General features: G+C 50.0%; 1 protein-coding gene across 1 annotated transcript in view; it reads left to right on the top strand.

Moving 5' to 3' along the window:
* Positions 1–4204: 4204 nt before the first annotated feature.
* The window catches only part of SLC18A2 (solute carrier family 18 member A2), a 31427-nt gene continuing 16424 nt past the window's right edge, over positions 4205–19207 (top strand). Inside the window, exons 1-9 of the mRNA XM_006183469.3 lie at positions 4205–5868; positions 6359–6494; positions 7846–8200; positions 15815–15873; positions 16150–16233; positions 16549–16641; positions 17256–17345; positions 17452–17495; positions 17565–17625. Coding sequence (XP_006183531.1) covers positions 6374–6494; positions 7846–8200; positions 15815–15873; positions 16150–16233; positions 16549–16641; positions 17256–17345; positions 17452–17495; positions 17565–17625 — 907 coding nt within the window. The 5' untranslated portion in view covers positions 4205–5868; positions 6359–6373. The remainder of the gene's footprint in view (positions 5869–6358; positions 6495–7845; positions 8201–15814; positions 15874–16149; positions 16234–16548; positions 16642–17255; positions 17346–17451; positions 17496–17564; positions 17626–19207) is intronic.

Raw genomic sequence — 19207 nt, 5'->3', positions numbered from 1 at the left:
ACATTATGATTCTTATGTCTTCTATTGAATTGATCGCTTTTTATCGTTTTGAAAGCTGTTTCTTTATATCACTGTTTAAAGTTTTGTTTTGAAATCTATTTTATCTGATATTTATGTAGTCACCTCAGCCCTCTTATGCTTACAGTTTGCATGGTAAATCCATTTACCTTCAACCTACCTGTGTGTTTTTGAGTGTCTCTTCTAGACAGCATAGGGGTGCCACAAATTTTTTTTAATCCATTCTTACAATGTCTGTGTTTTAATTGTACCCAAACACAGTGTAATTGTTAATAAAGCTAGCTGGATTTCATCTATCATTTTACTTTTTTGTTTTCTACTTGACTTTTTTTTTTTTTTTGCTCACCTATTCTTCCTTTCCTGCCGTTTACAATTATTTGAATACTTTATAGGATTCCATTTAATTGTAATTTTCCAGTTCACTATTTAACCATTCTTTTTTGTATTACTTTCACAGTGGTTGCTCTCAAGATTACAATACACATCCTCAACTTTTTACAGTCCATTTACGGTTAATAATATACCACTTGACATAAAATATAGAAATCTGGCCACTTTATAGCCCCACAACCACCCTCATCCTTTAAGTTCTAGTTGTTACAAGTAATATATCTGCCCATGTCGTAAATCCCTCAAGACAGTGTTATAATTTTAAACAAAGGTTTATAAAGAAAATAAAAGGGAAAAGGCCCAAAACAAAACAAGACAAAAAACCTCCCCTGAGTCTCTTGCATTTAGCCAGATAGTCTACTTTTTCCAACGTTCTTCCCTCTTTCCTGGACCTGGGTTTCCAACTGCTCTCATTTCCCGTCAGTCTGGCTTGAGACACAGCCCAGCTCTGCTGCCGGGGGAATATGAGCCACGTGCAGCCTATGCGCTCAGAACAGCCAACTCCATACTGAAAGGCTCTGCCTTCTCCAGGCACATGGATTCTTTTGGGGGGAATCACACGCACAAGAGCTGAGTTGATCACCTGTCTCAGTGCTGAGGACACTATCATCATTGGCCCTTTCAAGTCCCGTTTCTTGGTTTATTTCCACTTTTTTCCACTTTCCCACTTCATCCCAGATGCCCACTCCTGGGCCCCTTCCCTACAAAGGCACCCACTCCGATGGGCTTACTACAGACCCTGGAACAGACATGAAGCCTTCAAAGTAAGAGGTGCTCTGTGTGCTTTCACTGAAGCAACATGGGATCGTGCTACAGAGCTTTCTCTCCTCCTTCCTTCCCACTCAAGACTTTGTAAAACCTGCACACAGACATGCGGGCAATCTTGCTTGTCCCAACTCCATGGCGCTCCACCGTGAGCATCCTCCACGTTTCAGTTATTTATTCCCTAGTCTGAGGTTGCCTGCAACTCCCACTGCCACCAACACTGCACTGACTCCCCTTAGGGATTTCCCTGAGACATAGAGAGGGAGAGAGATTACTGGATCAGAGGGTGCAGGCTGACTTAATTCCACCAAGCACTCCCGACTGCTCTCCAGACAGGCTGCACCAGTCCACACTTCACCCCCAAGGAAAGGGACCCCATCTTCATCAGCCAGTGGCATTTACCCAACTTCCTCACTGTTACCAGTTGGCTGGGTGTAGCACTGCATCTCACTCTCGTTTTAATTGGCATTCCTCTGGTCACTGATGTGTCTGGTTGTCTCTTCATGAGCTTGGTAGCCATTTGGGCGCCCCTTCTGTGCACAGCCTGTTGGTGTTGTTGGCCAAGGAGCCAATGTGTCCCTTCAGGATGCCACTGTTCATTTCTGCTCTGATCCATTATTTGCCTTAGTGCCCAGGGGATACATTTGTTTTCCTTATTTCCAAGTCCTCTGAAGCATCTGAGGCTATTTTCCCCATGGACCACCTGCATCGTCCACCTGTAAGCACTTTCACTTTCCCGAGGCCAGGCAATACTGAGCGTATGAGCGTCTGCTGTGTGCCAGGCGCTGAGCAAGGATCATCTTCCTTGATCCCCGAAACAGCTCTGTTAGGGGGGCCTCTTACCATGCTCACGTGTCAGATGGGAAACTGAGGTGCATAGAAGTTTAGTAGCATGCCCCAATTCACAGAATTGTAAAAGTGACCAAATCAGGATGCCATCTGTGGCTTAAACTCATGTTAGTTTATCTCAATAATGCCTATTTCAAATAACTGCTATGTTCCGGAAAGCTCCATACCTTATCTTTCCTAAATATTGAAATTCAGTGAAAAATCAGCTCCGGTGGTACCTATGTACCTTCTTCATCCCTAGTGTTTGAAAAGGGTGGGAGTGGGTGGGGGCAGAGGGCTGGGTGGCCAAGCTCACCAGTCTGAGTTCCCAGGAAGAGCAAATAAATGTTGTGTTCGTTCAGGGGCTTCCTCAAAGCCCGGTCCTGGAGGAGTGGCCTCTGGTGGGGGAGAGAGAGACCGGAATGTAACCTTTGCTTCAGGCAAAGTTGCTTTTTCCCTCTGGTTCCCGCAGTTCTGCTTCAGAAGGGAACCCAGCCTGCCCAGTACACTTCCTCTTCTCAGGTATTTTAATAACCAGCAACCATGTTCTGGAACCTTAGTGATAAGCAAAAAGTGTCCCCAGTCCTGATACCTGGGGAGACAGAGACAACTGATCACATGTATGGGAGGATTCTTCCTTGTGGACAGACATATTCTGGAGGAAGTAACAGTTCCATGAGGATTTATGACAGAAGGACTTGTCTGATATGGGGGTGGAGGGATGGGGGGCATGTCCATGAAAGGATGACTCCCTTAAGATGTGACATTAGGGCTGGTAATGAAGAATGAGAAGGTGATAACTAGAAGAAGAAGAGGAGGGAAGAGAATATGCAAAGGCCCTGAGGCAGAGAAACACTGAGAGGAACCAGTGTGGCTGGAGAGCGAAGGCAGGGATTAAGAGGAGGCTATAGAGTCCCAAAGTCCCAGATCAGGCAGGCCTCCCGGATTGGCTCTTCAACCTCTATTCCGGGACACTGGGTGTGTAATGAAGCAAAGGAGACCCTCAATTTCCATGTGACCTGTATTTAAAAATTGACCTGGCTGAGACAGACCCAGGTAGAGACATGAGGATTCTCTTTTATCAACTCCCCTTTCAGCAATCTCCTGCCTCCCCCTGGACGAAGGGAAGCCTAAAGCCCACTCAACCTGACTCTTACCATTTTACTGTGTTAACATTGTTCTGAGGCATAAAAACATCCAGAGACAATATGGTTTCTCTTTTATCAAGACTCCAAAAATCGTCTCCCCATCCATCTCATTAAGTAATGCAATTTCTCTTTTTGTGTTAAAGATTTATCAACATTCATATTATATGTCTGAGGCTTTATCATTTATAGATTACTAATAATTGTTTTAATCACACAATCTTAGAGGGAATTCTAAAACTTAGAACCCTATGGCCATAAGAAAAATTTAAAGAGCTAATGCATATTCATATACACAGTTCATGTAGTAGATAAGGTGATAAACACAGGATTTAAATAATAAAAACCTTACAGTTGGATAAAATTCAGTTGGAAGTGGAATGAAAATACACTTCGAAGGCAAAAGGAAACACTAAATTTTTTGACTGTTAAAGAAAAACTTGTTTGTATTTTTAAATATAATATGGTGCTTTTCCATTCTTAATTATATTCCATTGGGTACACTTAAAACAGAGTTATAATGGCTTTACATATAAAAGTGAATATATGACATATCCAAAACTATTTAAATTTATGATTTAAAAAAACCCATTTTAGATGCCAACTGAAAAATGTGTGAGGCATATCTATTTTTGAAAAACTCTTTTGGGGATGTCAACAAAAAGAAGACACCGTTATAGGCCATGGTGCTCCAGGGGCGGTGGCACGGATCAGGAGGAGGGAGCACAGAGATTGGCTTTTTCCCTGGCGCCATATTCCTCCAGCTGGCTGGGCTGGAGTTGGTGCGGCTTCCTGTGTTCACTGGTGTAGCGTTGCTACCAGAATGTATAATCACTCTGAGGACGGGGATTTTTGTCTCTTTCGGCCATTAATGTCTCTCCAGTATCAACCACAGTGCCTGGCATGTAGTAAACACTCAACAAACATGTGTTGGATGAACGAATAGCTGACACCCTCACTTTGTGCCGGACACTGTCTTAAGGGATGCCTGTGGATTCCCACTTAATCCGAAAAACAACCCTGCAGTACGTCCAGTGAGCATCACCATTTCAGATATAGGGGAACTAGGGCATAGGGAAGATACATAATCTGCCCAAAGTCACCAATCAAGGAAGCAGGACTGGGCCCCAGGTATCCTGACAAGAGCCCTTAACCATAATGTCTCTGTCCCAGGGAGCACAGGGGCGTGGCCTGCATCTTTGGCTTCTGAAACTCCAGGCACTTTGGGGACACCCCGTGAATGTGATGTCCTTCACAGCCATCTCAAACAACTCCCTGCCATCTGTTCTCTCCTCCTAAGTGGATTTCCTTCTCTCCTCCCTGTTTAATATTTAAGTTGCACACATCCTGGGACAGCCTGGAGTCCCCACGTTACTGGCCTACTTACTTACCCAACCATTTTTCTCACATCGGGACAGCAATGGGACGTGCAGGGGGGTGTCTGGAAGAAAGTAAGGAGGTGCAGAGAGTGGGAATCACCACACATCACCCTGCTGCTCTAAGTAGTTTCCAGATGACAAGCAAACATTAATAAAACACAGCCACACTCTACTGCCGAAACTGCAGCAGATAACATTTATTCTAAGTGGCTTTCCAGGAAAACAGCTCCTGCTCCTCCAGCCCCCTATGAGGGTCCCCAGGGCTCCAGCTATGTCAGAGGGACGTCTGTTTGCTTCTCTTCTCTTTATGCAATGGAGGGACTTGGAAATCAAAGCTGGGCTCTTACTCCTTGGTAGTGGGGATGACAGCTCCAGATCAGCCACAAACAGGCACTTTGCCTGTTTTAACCATCTCTTAACCAGAATCCCTGGGGAAAACACGAAGGTGCGAGGACTACAGCACAGGGGCCGGAGGCAGCTGCCCCCTGAACCCTTTTACTAAGGAGCCAGGCACTCACGTAGTTCTCCAGTGTCCCCTGACTAGGGTGACAAGGCACCTACTTTCTGGCACCTGGACTCAAGAGCCTGGGGCCCTCACATCCCCACTCTCACTGTGGGCTGACACTGAGAGGTGACCTCTTACCCCATTTCTACATCACCATCCGGAGGAACCCAAGGACCCTGATGGCCAAAGACTCCTGCATCATGCTCTGGAGGTGGGAGAGGAGAGGGGCTGTGGGGTGCAGAGTGGCTTCCGCAGGAAAGAGATGTGTCCCTGGCTCCCAATACTCTAAGACGTCTTTGCCTGGCACACTCACTAGGCTTCATGTCCTCGGCCAATTTCAGCAACAGGGAGGCTCAAACAGAGCTTCAGCCCCTAACTGAGGCCAGATGAAAGCACTAATCCCTGACCCTTCACCCGAGACCCTTGACCCCTCGAGGCTCATGACTTCTTCCCTCTGCGCCCCAGCCGCTTCACCTGGGCCTGGGTCTCCAAGGCTCGCGGCTACATATAGCGGAAGGCGAGGGTCTGCGCCCCGGGCGACTTAGGACTGAGCGGCCTCGGGGTCCGGGGCGCACAGCCCGGTAGGGCAGCGCGGGTCCGGATCGGTGCGGGGACAGGGAGGGGGCGGCCACTCCCGGGCAGCGACGGAGCGGGGAAGGCGGAGGCCGGGGCGCCCCAGCCCCCCGCCCCTGCTCCGCGCCGGCCGTGACGTCAGAGCTGGACCCGGTAAACTGAGCGGCGGCGGCCGGGCGCTGGGGCGGAGGCTGCAATCCGGAGCCGCCCGGACGGACGGAGCCCACGGCGGCCAGGGCAGGCAGCCAGCCGCAGACCACCCGAGGTAACGCTGACCCCGCTGTCTGTCCTCGAGGCTCGGCGCTGGGGACAGATCGCCGCCGGGGCGCGGGGAAGAGCAGGGCCCAGCCGAGGGCAGGGGAAGTCCCCCACCCCGACCCCAGGCGCTGCGCGCGGGGCTCCAGGGCGTCCCGGGGAAAGCGGGGCGCAGGACGCACGGTGCGAGGGGGTCCCGCGGCGCTTTCTGAGCGCACAGGAGGAGAAGTGGAACCTGCGGGGGCGGCGGAAAGCCAGGCGGCGCCCACAGTCGGGCCCCGAGGGCGCTTGCCGGCGTTATTAACGAGGAGCTCAGGTGCCGGGGAGGACGCGCTTTCCGCAGGTGAACCGAGGGTGGGACGCCCGGGGCCGTCCGGAGCCGCCCGGTGCACGCGTCTCCCCGAGGGCCCCTGCGGCTGAAGGGCCGGACGAAGTCTGAGCCCTGGGGGTGGGGCAGCCCTTGGCCCGCTGCGGTCCCTGACCGCGCGCCGCGCCCGCAGCCGAGCCCCGGAGCCATGGCCCTGAGCGAGCTGGCGCTGCTCCGCTGGCTGCAGGAGAGCCGCCACTCGCGGAAGCTCATCCTGTTCATCGTGTTCCTCGCGCTGCTGCTGGACAACATGCTGCTCACCGTCGTGGGTACGTATGGACCGGGAGTCCCCCCTCCCCGGGCACCTCTTCCCTGGGCGCCACACTTACCCGAGCGCGGTTCGGGAAAGTTGGAGAATAGGCTTCGTAAAAATACATCCCCCAAGACTGCGGCGCCTAGGCTGGTAGCCGCGTTTGTGGCTTCGTTTTCCTGGTAGTCTGGTCGGAAAATGTGACATCTGATAAGACCCAGAACTTATGTTTCCTCCTGATAATTTCCTGCTTCCTCTTGTCACTTTCACCGCGATAATTTTTTTTTTTTATTAAGGAGGAGCCTTTCTCGGAATTCAAAATAATGTTATAATAATTATTATGCCACTGAAAATGTGGGTTAATAATTCGCTGTACCACCTAAAGGAACAGGTCAACATCCCTCCCTCCAGAAAAGGATGGCACATTTAAACGTATTGATTTCACGAATGATTTGAGATGAAGACGTTTTGGGACCCATACAAAAGCAATTTGAACAATGTTGGCTTTAATCTTTTTCCTATAATGGGTTTTTGAAAAACTAAATAATTGACATCCAGACCTCTTAATTAGCCCCATTAACAGCAAAGTATTTGGCATGTTTTTCCTTAAAAATATTCCTCCCTTTTTTTCTAATGGAGGAAGAAATAACTTTTTCTCCGGACTCTCAGGGGTGGGTTATTTTCCTTCTTTCAATGTCAGGCGCTCTCTTGACAGTTTCCAGAGCATCAAATAGCCAGGTTTTTACTTCCAGGAATATCAGAGCTGTGGGGCTCATCCAAGTTCAGTAACAAGGGCCTAAGTCCTCCTTTGCCCTGAATGCTCTGCTACACACGTGCCCAAAGCTTCAGTTACATCGATTTTTCTTTCCTTTATGAAAGTCTCAGGAAAGCTTTGGGGTTGTATGAAACATTGCAGCTTCCCACTCAAGCAATAGAAAGATGAAGTGGGCCTGTTGCAGAATTTCCCAGTTATTACTTCCTGCAGGTTTATTTATATTTTTTTGTAGGACACATAATGAAATTTAGGTTTCTATTTCCTTGATTCACTCACTTAAAGTTCTTTCCGAGAAGCACTGGTTGACCCCAGGTCAGCACTGTCTAGACTTCAGATCACATCTTTCTTTCCTAAAATATTCCTGTGAAGGAGCCCACAATGGACAGGCATCTCTGGGGCCGGTCAGCTGGCCCTGCGAGCAGACGGCGTGCTCACAGCCTCGGGGGCTTTGTTTTCCTAGTGAGCTTAGCAACGTGAAACGGTTCCAGTGTCGGAGCGAGGGTCTCCTTTGGCATTTGACATGACCACAGTTGGGCTGGCTTTTGTCCTGGGGAGGGTTTCAGTGTAATCACCACTGTTCTGCTCTTGTCCTCAGTCCCCATCATCCCAAGTTACTTGTACAGCATTGAGCATGAGAAAGAGGCCGTAGAAATCCAGACTGCCAAGCCAGTGCTCACGGCCTCCGCCTCAGGCAGTTTCCAGAACATCTTCTCCTATTATGACAACTCCACCATGGTCCCCGGAAACAACACCGGCGACCTTCCCGGGGGGCTGCTGCATAAGGCCACCACCACACAGCGCACAGTGACTAACGGGTCCACTGCCCCTGCTGACTGTCCCAGTGAAGACAAAGACCTCCTGAATGAGAACGTGCAGGTTGGCCTGTTGTTTGCCTCGAAAGCCACTGTCCAGCTCCTCACCAACCCGTTCGTAGGACTGCTCACCAACAGGTGGGTTGTATTAATTTTGCTCAAAGAGTTTGAGATTTATACTGTTCCAGATCACTTGCCCTGGGGATTCTGTTTCTCACTCATTTATCAGAACCTGGAGAAACAGGGTTGGGTGAGCTGGGGAAAAATCCTGTCTCCTTGGCCTTAGGTTTCTGTCGTGAGTCACTCACGATTTCCCATGTGTTCTGCCTTTTCATTGCCACCATGGGCATCATCGTGGGGTCGTGTGTGCCGTTCTCTTCTCTTCCACCTCTGGTCATGCACTTCATAGTAGATAGGGGGGTGGTTTCCTTCAGACCAGGCGTGGTAAAGGCTGGTGTGGCTGGCCAGGCAGGGAACGTGGGACATGATCTGCAGTCCTGCTGCGTGTATGAAACTCGGAGCTGACCCTGAGGTCCCGGGCAGCGTAACAGACAGATCTACCACCGAGTGAGCTGGGTCCACGTGCACAAAGGGAAGAGATTTTTTTTTTTTTTATGGATAATCCAAGCTGGCCAAACTAGCTTTATATGAACCTAGGTGTTCTGGACTCTTGTCGAGACCCGCATTATTTTGAATACTTGTTCACAGTCTCCATCGTGGGCGGGCAGCCAGCCAGCAAGTATCTGCTGTTCTGCAGCTGAGGTGGCCCAGCTCTGCCTGGTATGTGGGGCCTCAAGGCCCAGCACGGCGGCTTGCAGAGCGAGGAGGAGGTTATCAGCTGCAAAGAGAGGAGCTGGGACAGTGTGAGTGGCAGTGGCCGGCCACTGTGAGAGCAGTGTAACCCCAAAGGCAGAAATGTGAAAAATGGTTGCCTGGGGGGTGGTGCCCAGAGTCCTCCCTGTAAACCAGGCCAAGAAGCATGAACAAAGACAAAAACTAGAGATGGAAAAGGGAACAAAAGAGTGGGGCTGGGTGAACGGAGGAGGGCAGGGCAGTGGGACCAGGCGGGCTGGGCTATAAGAGGCCCCACATGCTAGGTGAGCGAGGAGTGGGGTTTGTTGCAGGGGCATTTGGGAGCCACCAGAGGTTCCAAAGCTGCGTTGAGGAGCCAGGGAGCCCAGCATGCCTGCAGCTGGGCAGCAGGGAGGGCTTTCCATTTACCAGGCTTTGGCCCAGGGAAAGGTGGAGGGGGGCTGGCAGGCCTGTTCTGAAACTACTATTAAACATTTCAAGGTAGCGACAGCAGAAGCATTAAACTGGGCTCAGGGCCCTTCTCAGAGTGGGGCTCTGTGAGACTGAGGGGTTGGGGCAGCTCTAGGGGTGGTGGTCGGTGAGGTGATGAGGCTGGGGGACTGTCAGGGGCTCAGAGGGGGTGGCAGATCTGCCTCCTCCATCAGGAGCTGTCCTCTGACGCACAGGTTGCTGATAATGTACCCATGGTGAGTCGCATAGAAGCACATTTTGTGATCTGATTTTCTGGACTGAGTAGTGACGTTGAATCAGTCCTAACCATCTGAAACCACATCTAGCTTCCAGTCCGTTGTGCAGTTATCAGACTGCAGAAAATGCTAAGCAAATTAACACAGGACGAGGGGCTGATTGGGAGCCAGTCAAGAGGTGCCATTATCCAGGTGACATTCAGCAGTTCCTCTGTTCTTCAGAAGGAAAACCAAGCAGACCTCGGGAGTTGCAGGGTTTTCATTCTTTTTTCAAGACTACGAGTCCTTCTTAAAATGCATCTGGTATAATTACAGAAAACAGCTCAGGGTTTTGTATTCTGAGAAAGCAAACAGCTCAGATACCCTATGGGAAAATTGAGGACATTATTGTAATAACGCCTTGCCAATCACTTGGGCGGGAACGTTACTAGCTGTACAGTGTAATACTCAGGAACTCGGCTGAAATGATGTGAGGGTGCCAGTCTTCCGAATGCAAATGGCAAATGAAAAGCTTAAAAAAAAAAAAAGTCCCATTCTTGATTTTAATGTTTTGCTTATGGTACGGGGAAGTAGCCTGTTTAAAACCAGCAAGACCGTTTCCCTATTAGGTGCTCCAAATGCTTTGACATTGCAGCCACCTAAGGCTCATGTTTGGGGCTCCAAAAAAAATGTCTTCCAAGAGAAAACAAGTTTTGTTTAGTGACCTGTGAAATTTAGTCTCTTTGTGTGGTGAGTAATCCACTTTGGAACTTACATCGAGAGCAAAAATTTAATCCCTAGCTGACTCTCCCAGCTCTCCAGCACATTTCAGAATAATCTCCATCTTCTAGCATTGCCTTGTAGTGTGGAAATGCAAACAAATTTTAATACCAATGTAGGCAAAACAATTGAACCAACTCTGTTGTCCCTCCAAAATGATTGCAATAAGTAATATTTTCTTATATTGTCCAACCCCAGTAGCTGTGAATCTGGGGGAGCTGCAGCACTTCCGGGGACTCCACGGCTCTGCTCAGAGAAATGATAGATAACATTTCCTTTTACAGAACCTTCCCTTGTGAGCCATTGCAAATAGTCTTTTGATGTAATTTGCACCAGTCACATCCGCAATTACAACAAGATGTGTGACTGAACGTTCTCAGCGTTGTGAAGAAGTGAGTTTAAAATGGCACTTTGCACTTGGTTAATATGTTTCTGATTAAAGAGTAGTGAAAGCATCAGGTCTTGAGGAGACTTTAGCAGAAGTTTTTGGGTCAGCCTTAGTATTTTATAGGCAAAGGGGTTTGCCACCCAGGAGAAGGAAGCATCTTTCACTCCCTGGCCCTAGAAAAATATCCTTTTCTAGCCTCTGATGTGAGCTGGTCCAGCTTCCTAACGTCTCTGCAGTGCTTCTAACAATGGGGAAAAGAAAGGCATCCTGCATCCCCACAGGGGTCAGGGGAGCAGCCTAGAGACAAGCTGGTTGGAGGCACTCCTTTCTAGAGCCTTTTGCCGTAAGTGGGACCCACTCTGAAATGAGACACCCTATATCACACACGTCATAACCTGAACCCCCAGTGTTATAAGCTGGGGCCCCGTTATTCATGGTCCTGATGCTGTTCTGTGATTGCCTTTTGTGGGTGGGTGATACAAGAGGCAGGCTGCCTGTCTTTGGTTTTAAATATTGGATAAGATCATGCTAAACCCTGAAAATATAAAAAAAAAGATAATTCTTGGAAAGCACTTAAGTGCTCGTTTGGCTGATAATATGAGACAAATAATTCCTGTTTCATTTACTCTTTAGGTACTATATTTTTTACTGAATAATATGTGACCAGAAAGGGAGCAAAAGGCCTTTGATTTTGGCGAGTGTAGTGATCGCACATCCAATCACACACTCTGCAAAACCTGGGGGTGCCTTGGTTGACTTGATTCCCATCTTTGAGGCTTGTGGGACTTACTTTCTGATTCCAGTGTATTCATTTTATGATTGCGGTTGTGTGTAAAGCGGGGAGAAGGACTTGTATGAGCAACACCTTTTATTATTTGGCCCAGTAGGTGGATTTTAGACAGACTGACAGACGGACAGACACACAAGGAATGTTCCAGGCAGGTAAACAATGTGAAAACCACCTTAAGTCCATCAGTCAGGTTAAGAACGTGGCATCATGGTCCTCACTTACTTAAAGTAAGGCTCACATAGCAGTTGCATCTTTGACCCAAGATGCTGCAAAGGAACCTGGCGGCTTGGGAAAGGGTTAAGTTGGGGGGCGGAGGCGGGGACGGAGGCAGACGGAGGCAGGGACGGGGCTGCTCCCGGGCTCCCTCCTCAGCTTGTCATTGTCTCAGTGGTCTGCTTTTTATCAAGCCAGCGTCAGTGGCTTAATTTATTTCCATAGTTACCTAGTATGTTTGAAAGCCAGTTACTTTCCCTCACAAATCTTAGCTGACATCTGACAGGGAGAAAGCCACAGGGCACGAAATCTCTACAAAATCGACTGTTGATATGTATTTTTTTCCCTTCCAGCTTCAGCCTGTTGGTCTGAAGTGGGCTTTGTAGGCATAAGCAGTGACCTTTTCAAAAAGCTTCTCCGTGGACAGGGAAACCAGCTATTCTGGAAAGGGATCTCCCAGCCTAGACCTTGTTGGGGTTGGGGGGATGGCGTGACGGAGTCTTTGCTTCAAAATCAGAAGCTGGCCGTAGAATTGGGTCCTTCTCGTGGGCGCAAAGCCCTCACGTGAGCCATGTGTCCGGGAACCCCTGGGGAGAGCATGATGTCCGGGGCTCCCGTTCCTCCCCACACACATCTAGTAGCTAAAAAAGACAGACCCAAGGGCTGAACCTAGGAATTTTGTTTTATTTATGAAATAGTTGACCATAAGCTTCCCAGTATATCTGAGCAAATGTAAAAATACCTTTCTGCTGACTGATGCTCACCTTTTAGGAGTGTGTCAAGATCGTTACAGAGAGAGACGTCACCTCTTGTTTCATCTGATCATGGTTTCTACCCTGCCCGGTCCCCTCCTCTGTGTCCTTGCTTTTGTCACTTACCACAGCAGAGGGGACCAAGGTCCTAGCAAGCCTGAGATGAGAGCTTGCATTAATCTCTGTAGTAAAGATAAACTGGTTAGAAGCACTAGAGAAGATGTATTGATTGTCAGTGACAATTTAGGGACATAAGGGGGTTTCTCCACTGACTATGTAAGGATCTGTGATGAATATAACTTTTCTTGCTTGGTGCTTTTTCCTAGGATTCAAATATGTGATTTTCATCCTTATTCCAATTGGATTAACTGCTCGCTGATGCTCTATGGAGGAAGACTGTGGGCCAGGATGACTCACAAGGGGGTGATAACGGCATATTTGGTTAAAGGTTGGCCACATCAGTTGTAGGTCTGCTTGACAGTGCTTTATTGGAGATGGCATTGAATTGGGACAAGAGGCTGGATCAGACGTTTATGACTAACGTCAGCTGAGGTTCTGTCCATTTAGGAGACATTGTGGGGAAGGAGAAAGGACAGTGGCGATCTGCCCACCAGGCAGTGACCCTGGGGTCTTGGGCAACTCTCCGGAGGTGGGTGTTCAGGGGGCCAGGAGCTGCCCGTTGTGCAGTATGTGCCTCGGGGCTGAGCTCAGTGGAGGACGCTGCCCAGCACTTTCCACCGGGCAGCCTGTCAGGGGTGTGGCGGGTGGAAAGTCTAGGACACACGTGTCTGGGGACAAAAAGGAAGCATTGCGAACTCAGTGGTATCAGAAGCGCTTGACTTGCTCTGTGATCATGGCTGAACCACTCTGCCTCTGAATCTCAGCTTTCTCATCCAGCTTGAGGGTTTGAACTGGCCAGCCTTTGAGTTTCCTTCTGGCTTTGCCATTTGCTTATTCTATTCGTGCTTTGTTAAAATCCCAAAAGAATTAAAACAAAAAAAAAAAAGACAGTAGCTGTAGCATTTTAAAAGAGAGACACAGCACCTGGCCTTGGTAAAACGTATTCTCCATAAGCACACAGCCCTGTGGGGACAGAGCCACCTGGTTTTAAAAGATACTGTGGACCCTGCATGCCATTCACCCCGTGTGAACTCTGCTCCTGCGACTGCTGTTCCCACTGCAGTGTGTGCCAGCAGGACCTGGCACACCTTAGACGCTCGAGGTATGCTTGTTGCCCTGAATTTGAGGCAAGTTACTTAAATTCCTTGAGCCTCAATGTGGCCATCTGAAAGCAGAGATAAAGCCAGCTACCTCACGGAATTGCGGTGAGTATCAGAGATGACCCTGCACGCTGGTTCCCTGCTTATGGTCTCTGGGAACGCTGGAGCCTCCTGGTAAGAGGAAGCCCCCCCAGCTGTGTCCTGCCAGGTGACCTTGGCCAGTGGTGGGACTAAATATAATATCGCTGGTATTCTACTAGCTTTGACACACATATGGTTTTCCAAGTAAGATGTTGAAAGGGGTGAGAAGCATTTGTTTACTCCAAGGCAGCCGTACGTCCGTTCTTCCCCCAGACATGCAGCAGTTGCTGAGAAAAATAAACTGCCTGTGAGTTCTCTCTGAGCTTCCTGGAAGTTTTCTTAGTCGGCATCCAGCAGTGCCATGTTGGACCTAGCGTGGGTTTCTTCTGCCTACCGGAATAAGAGCATGGTGAGCAGTCAGCTCGGAGCTAGTTGAGATAAGATAAGCTGCCATTTGATAGATCTGGACTGCAGTTCAGAACCCTGGTATCTTTCCTAGTTCATGGGATTGGCTTTAAGCCCCGCTTTGTGAATTACAAGCTCATTTCCGGTCAGAGTAGAGGAATCTTTGCCTGGGTTTGTAGGAGGGGACTGCCTGGGAATCTGTTGTGATTTTGGATGCTCTTTGGTTTCTGGATGCACATGAATCAGATAAAAATACATATGAATGTGACTAGAACTTTTAGAAGGGGTCTATTTAAAGCCACATATGCCTTTTGGCTACCTGAGAAGGTAAGTAAAGTTTACAAGAAAAAGTCCTGGACTGGATGGAATGGCCCTGAGTGAAATTATCCTGAGGGCATTTGAGAAGTTAATTTTTCGTACCTCAGTTTCCTCATCTGTAAAACAGAGAGGTGGTTGTCTGCCCTTGTCAGAGCATTGAGCTCATGGGTGTAAGTGCCCGGAGAACTGAGTGTAACCTGAAGGTATTATTATGATTTTAAAAAATTCAAGCCTGAAATAGAGAGCCCTCCCAGGCTGTGTGATTGGGACTCAGGGTTCCTTGTCCCTCATCTGGTTTCTCTCCAGGGTCTGGAGGGTCTGGGGCTGGAGGGACATGAGGCCTGGAGATGCTCAGGGCGGTTCTGGGTTGACCCAGATCTCCTGTAGGACAACAGCTCAGCAAGTGTGGGCCCCTCTCAGGACGGGGGACTAGGACGTGGCCTTCGCTCTCATGCCCCATCCATACGGCAGGAACCAACCTGCTTGCTTAGAGAAACAAAAAGGAAACAGAGAAGGAAAACAGGAAGAGCATGAGGGAGGAAACCAAATTTCTGAAGCACTTTTTATGTTCCAGGTGTCCTGCTAGCAGTTTAACATCCACTTCTTATTTTATACTCACTGCAGCTCTGGGGGGTGGGGGGTGGTCTCTCAGTGGGGCCAAAGGGAAATTGGCTTGGGTTGAGCGGCCAGGCCAGGTGTCCAGCCAGGAGGGTGATACCAGAAGGCCAGGGTCTTCCCATCTCCCCTGCGCACCTGGTTGCAGAGCCCTGTATGGACAACAGTCCTACAGAGCAATTAGGATGTTGAATTTTTGCACAGAAAACAAGGCCTATCTCTCTCAGCTGGCCTCATCGGGGTCAATGTGAAGACAGAGCTGAAAATCTCCTGCTTCCTAATGCCTCTGGGATGCAGTGCGGTTGTCCCTGCTGCCTGTTGACTCACTTGATGACCTTTTACTAGAATCGTTTGACTGCAGTTGTCCCTTCGGGGAAGCTTTAGCAAAGATGATAATTAAAGAAATTAAAAAAAAAATAGGATGGAAACAGGGGCTGTGTATTTGGACGTGTTCTCGGTTACTTGCCAATGTTTTATTAGCATTTATTCCAGAGAAGTTTCTGTACAGCGCGGAAATCCATAAATGTATTCCCGTTCCAAGACAGTCAAACACAAAAAGGTCATGTAGGAAGCACCAACTATATGAATTTTTAGAAAAGTTGACCAAGCGCTGATCCTCCTGATCCCAAAGGGTAAGCAGGGGAGACTCAACGGAGAGGCTTAAAAAAATACAAAGCAGTCACCAGGTTTTCGTCTTGGTTCTGTTTTGCAGAATTGGCTATCCAATTCCAATGTTCACGGGATTCTGCATCATGTTTGTCTCAACAGTTAGTAAGTGTCTGATGTTTGCCTTCTGAGTGGGGGTCACGGGTGGGCTCTGACTACCACCAGCTGGGGACACAGCCTTGGGGTGAGGGGGACAGTGTTGATAGCAACTGTAGAAAGGAGTGGATAGGAGAGGTCTTCAGAGAGCAGAAGCATGATGTGGGTGATATGGAAATAGCCCATCGGGTTAAGGGAAGCCTTCAGAAGCCCCTGTTTGAGATGATTTGGTCGTAGCATCAGCAGGGGCTGCGCTGATGCTCGGCTGGGCCATTCTCTCCGCAGTGTTCGCCTTCTCCAGCAGTTACGGCTTCCTGCTGGTTGCCAGGTCCCTGCAAGGCGTCGGCTCCTCCTGCTCATCTGTAGCTGGTAGGTGTGGAAATGCCCAAGTCAGTGCCCTGGGAGGGCTTCCATCTGTCGGAGGGTCCACCAGCATTGCCTGGGCTGGCAGCCCTTTACAGAATAAGCCGGAATAATTCAGGGAATCAAAGTATTGGTGTTTGTGGTTGGTGGTGGGTTCTCAGAGAAGGTACCGCCTTCTTCTTGGATTCTGCTTGGCCTTCTGTTTTTGTTGGCCTGACAGGCGTGGGAAGACTGCCGTCTGGGCCAGATGGGGAGAGCGAGTTGTGATGATTATTCTGTTGCTCCCAGAGCTTAGCTGTCACCGTTTCTGTTCCTGTTTAGGGATGGGCATGCTGGCCAGTGTGTACACAGATGATGAAGAGAGAGGCAACGCCATGGGGATTGCCCTGGGAGGTCTGGCCTTGGGGGTCTTAGGTGGGTGATGTCCACTGTGGAGCCGGACTGGGAGGAGGGCCTGTCTGGTATTGGACAGGGAGCCCCCTTTCACACTGCTGTCCCCTTTTTAGTCCCAGCTTCCATGGGGCCTTTGAAAAATGGTGGGGAAAATGGTCTACCAAGGTCCTTCCACTCAAATTCTCCGAGTTACCGTCCCACCTGAGGACCTTCCCCCTTTCTGAGCCTGCCTCCCCCACCTGCCCTGGCTGAGCTCCCAGGCCAGGTGCAAACCTCTTCCCTGAGACATCTGGGCCCCCTGCCTCTGTTACACTCCTGGCCTTCATCTGGGAGCCCACAGTCCCTGTCTGTGCTGCTTTATAAGGACCACGAGGTCCTCACTGGTCCGTTTTCCTGTGCACTTCTGGCCTGGATCTTGTTTCTCTATGATCTTTGCTTTTGGACTGACCCTTACAGATTGTGTAAAACCACTTGGTGGAAGTTGCCAGGACAACTTAACACTCTTGAACAGAATGGAGGGTGGCCACCCTGCATAGTTTTGGGAGCGAAGTGGAGGGAGAAACAAGAAACAGTGGATGGTCCTAGTCTGGGGGAGGGCATCAGCCTGGCCCGGCCCCTCTTTCTCTTCCTTGCAGTGGGCCCCCCCTTTGGGAGTGTGCTGTACGAGTTTGTGGGGAAGACAGCCCCGTTCCTGGTGCTGGCTGCCCTGGTGCTCTTGGATGGAGGTGAGTCTGGTCCATTGGCCCCTTGGCCGTGACCTCGGGGGCTGTGAGCTTGGCCTCCCTGTGGTCAGGTGCCCAGGGCCACACTTTTCTTCTTTTTCTCTCGTAGCTATTCAGCTCTTTGTGCTCCAGCCGTCCCGGGTGCAGCCGGAGGTGAGCAGCAGGAAAAGGTGGGCACGGTGGTGGCCACGTAGCCTCTCCTAACCCTGTTTTCCCTGACAGAGCCAGAAGGGGACGCCGCTTACCACCCTGCTGAAGGACCCGTACATCCTCATTGCTGCAGGTGGGGCTCCCCTGCACCCCGGTTCTTCTCAGCCAAGGGGTGGGGTGGATGCCGAGGACCGATGTCCATTTTGTGGCTGGAAACGTTGGGCTGTAGTAAAACAGAAAAGGCACAAGGAGGTCACAAGAAATGTTTTTCTTTAATTTCTTATTAGCTAAATGTTTCTCATTAATTTCGGACACAGCTGAGCTTCTTTGCTATTTTTCATTTGGGGCGAAGATGTCTGAGTCACAGAGGTGCTCTCCAGGGAGGATTGTTTGGGGCCAAACTTACTCATTGTGTTTGTGTCAGAGGCCATAATTGTTTGGCCTTGAACCTCTGGGATGAGTCCCTGTCCTCACCACAGGCGTCTTAGGTGGGTGGTCTGATTCACCTTGGCATCTTTGAATAGAGACTGACAGCAGGGTCGCCAAGGGGCACCTCCCTCTCTGCAGAGGGGGCATCCTGTTCAGCGGTGGACTGGCCGCTGGAAGACGCCCTTTGGGTTCTTGGCCTCGATGGGCTCAAAGGAAGCCCTGGGGTTGTGTGGCTCTTGGGGAGGATAATGGGCTGCATCCGTCCAAGCGACTGTCCTCCCACGACCATCCCAGCTGCACAGGCCTGGGCTGCCTAATGAGGGACCAGCCTTATGCGGCCCGGGCCTGGACACAGTCGTCAACAGTGGTCAGGCTGGAGAGGGCAGCCGTGCAGTGTGGCATTAGGCTGTTAGGGTTCCCTTCAGTTCCGGCTACATTTATCTGAGCAGGGGTCACAGACACTAGCAGGGCTGGGGGAGCCCGAGGGCTTTCAGATTCAGCCATTTTCAAAACCGCAGGCTGGTATCGTTAGGCTGTTGCAATTGGTCAGGGCAGCACGCGTGTGACCCTGGTCTAGACCTTGTCTGTCACACTTGTTGGCCAGAGGGTTATAAACCTTGTGTGGTGACCTCCTCACGCAGGGCCCTCTCTGTGCCCCTGGCAAGATGCAGGGGACACCCCCGAACTAAGGTTGCCTTGGAGCCCTGGCTGTCCGAGATGGGGACGAGGACATAGGTGATGAGAGATGAGGGCCCAGAGATGCGAGTCCCTGCACCTTGGGGCAGACACGTGGACAGGCTGTGCTGCCTGGACTCTCACTGTGACTCCCCTCCACAGGGAGGAGATGCAGAGATCCAGCCAGCACTGAATGTCAGGTCATCAGCAGGTCCAGGCAGCCTGGACTGTGGGAGTTGGGGGCCAGACAGTGTCTCATTTATACCAGTGAGAATTAGTTTATGGAGGTGACCAAGTGATGACATGGAGGGATCAATACCATTGATGGTACATTTTATTACTTATGTTTCTTGAGAAAAGAGGGCACGCCATGTCTCTCAGGACCACATGGGGAAGTCACCAGGTTAGGGCGGGAGGCAGAAAGGGGTGAGGGGAAGGCCCAGGCCAGAGCCTAGGAGTTTCCATGGGAAAGGCAGGTTGGGGTGAGCAGCTTAGGACTGGCTAGTTTAAATAATTCCCATCTGGGTGCCCTCCCCAGTTGTCTGGGTGGAGGATACTGGTTTGGTGGGTCAGAGTTAGATAAGGAGGTGTCAGGGTATGGCTCCCCGGAT

This window comes from Camelus ferus, chromosome 11 (genome assembly GCF_009834535.1).
Source record: "Camelus ferus isolate YT-003-E chromosome 11, BCGSAC_Cfer_1.0, whole genome shotgun sequence".
In the NCBI taxonomy this organism is placed as follows: domain Eukaryota; kingdom Metazoa; phylum Chordata; class Mammalia; order Artiodactyla; family Camelidae; genus Camelus; species Camelus ferus.
This window is presented reverse-complemented; position numbering and strand designations above follow the sequence as displayed.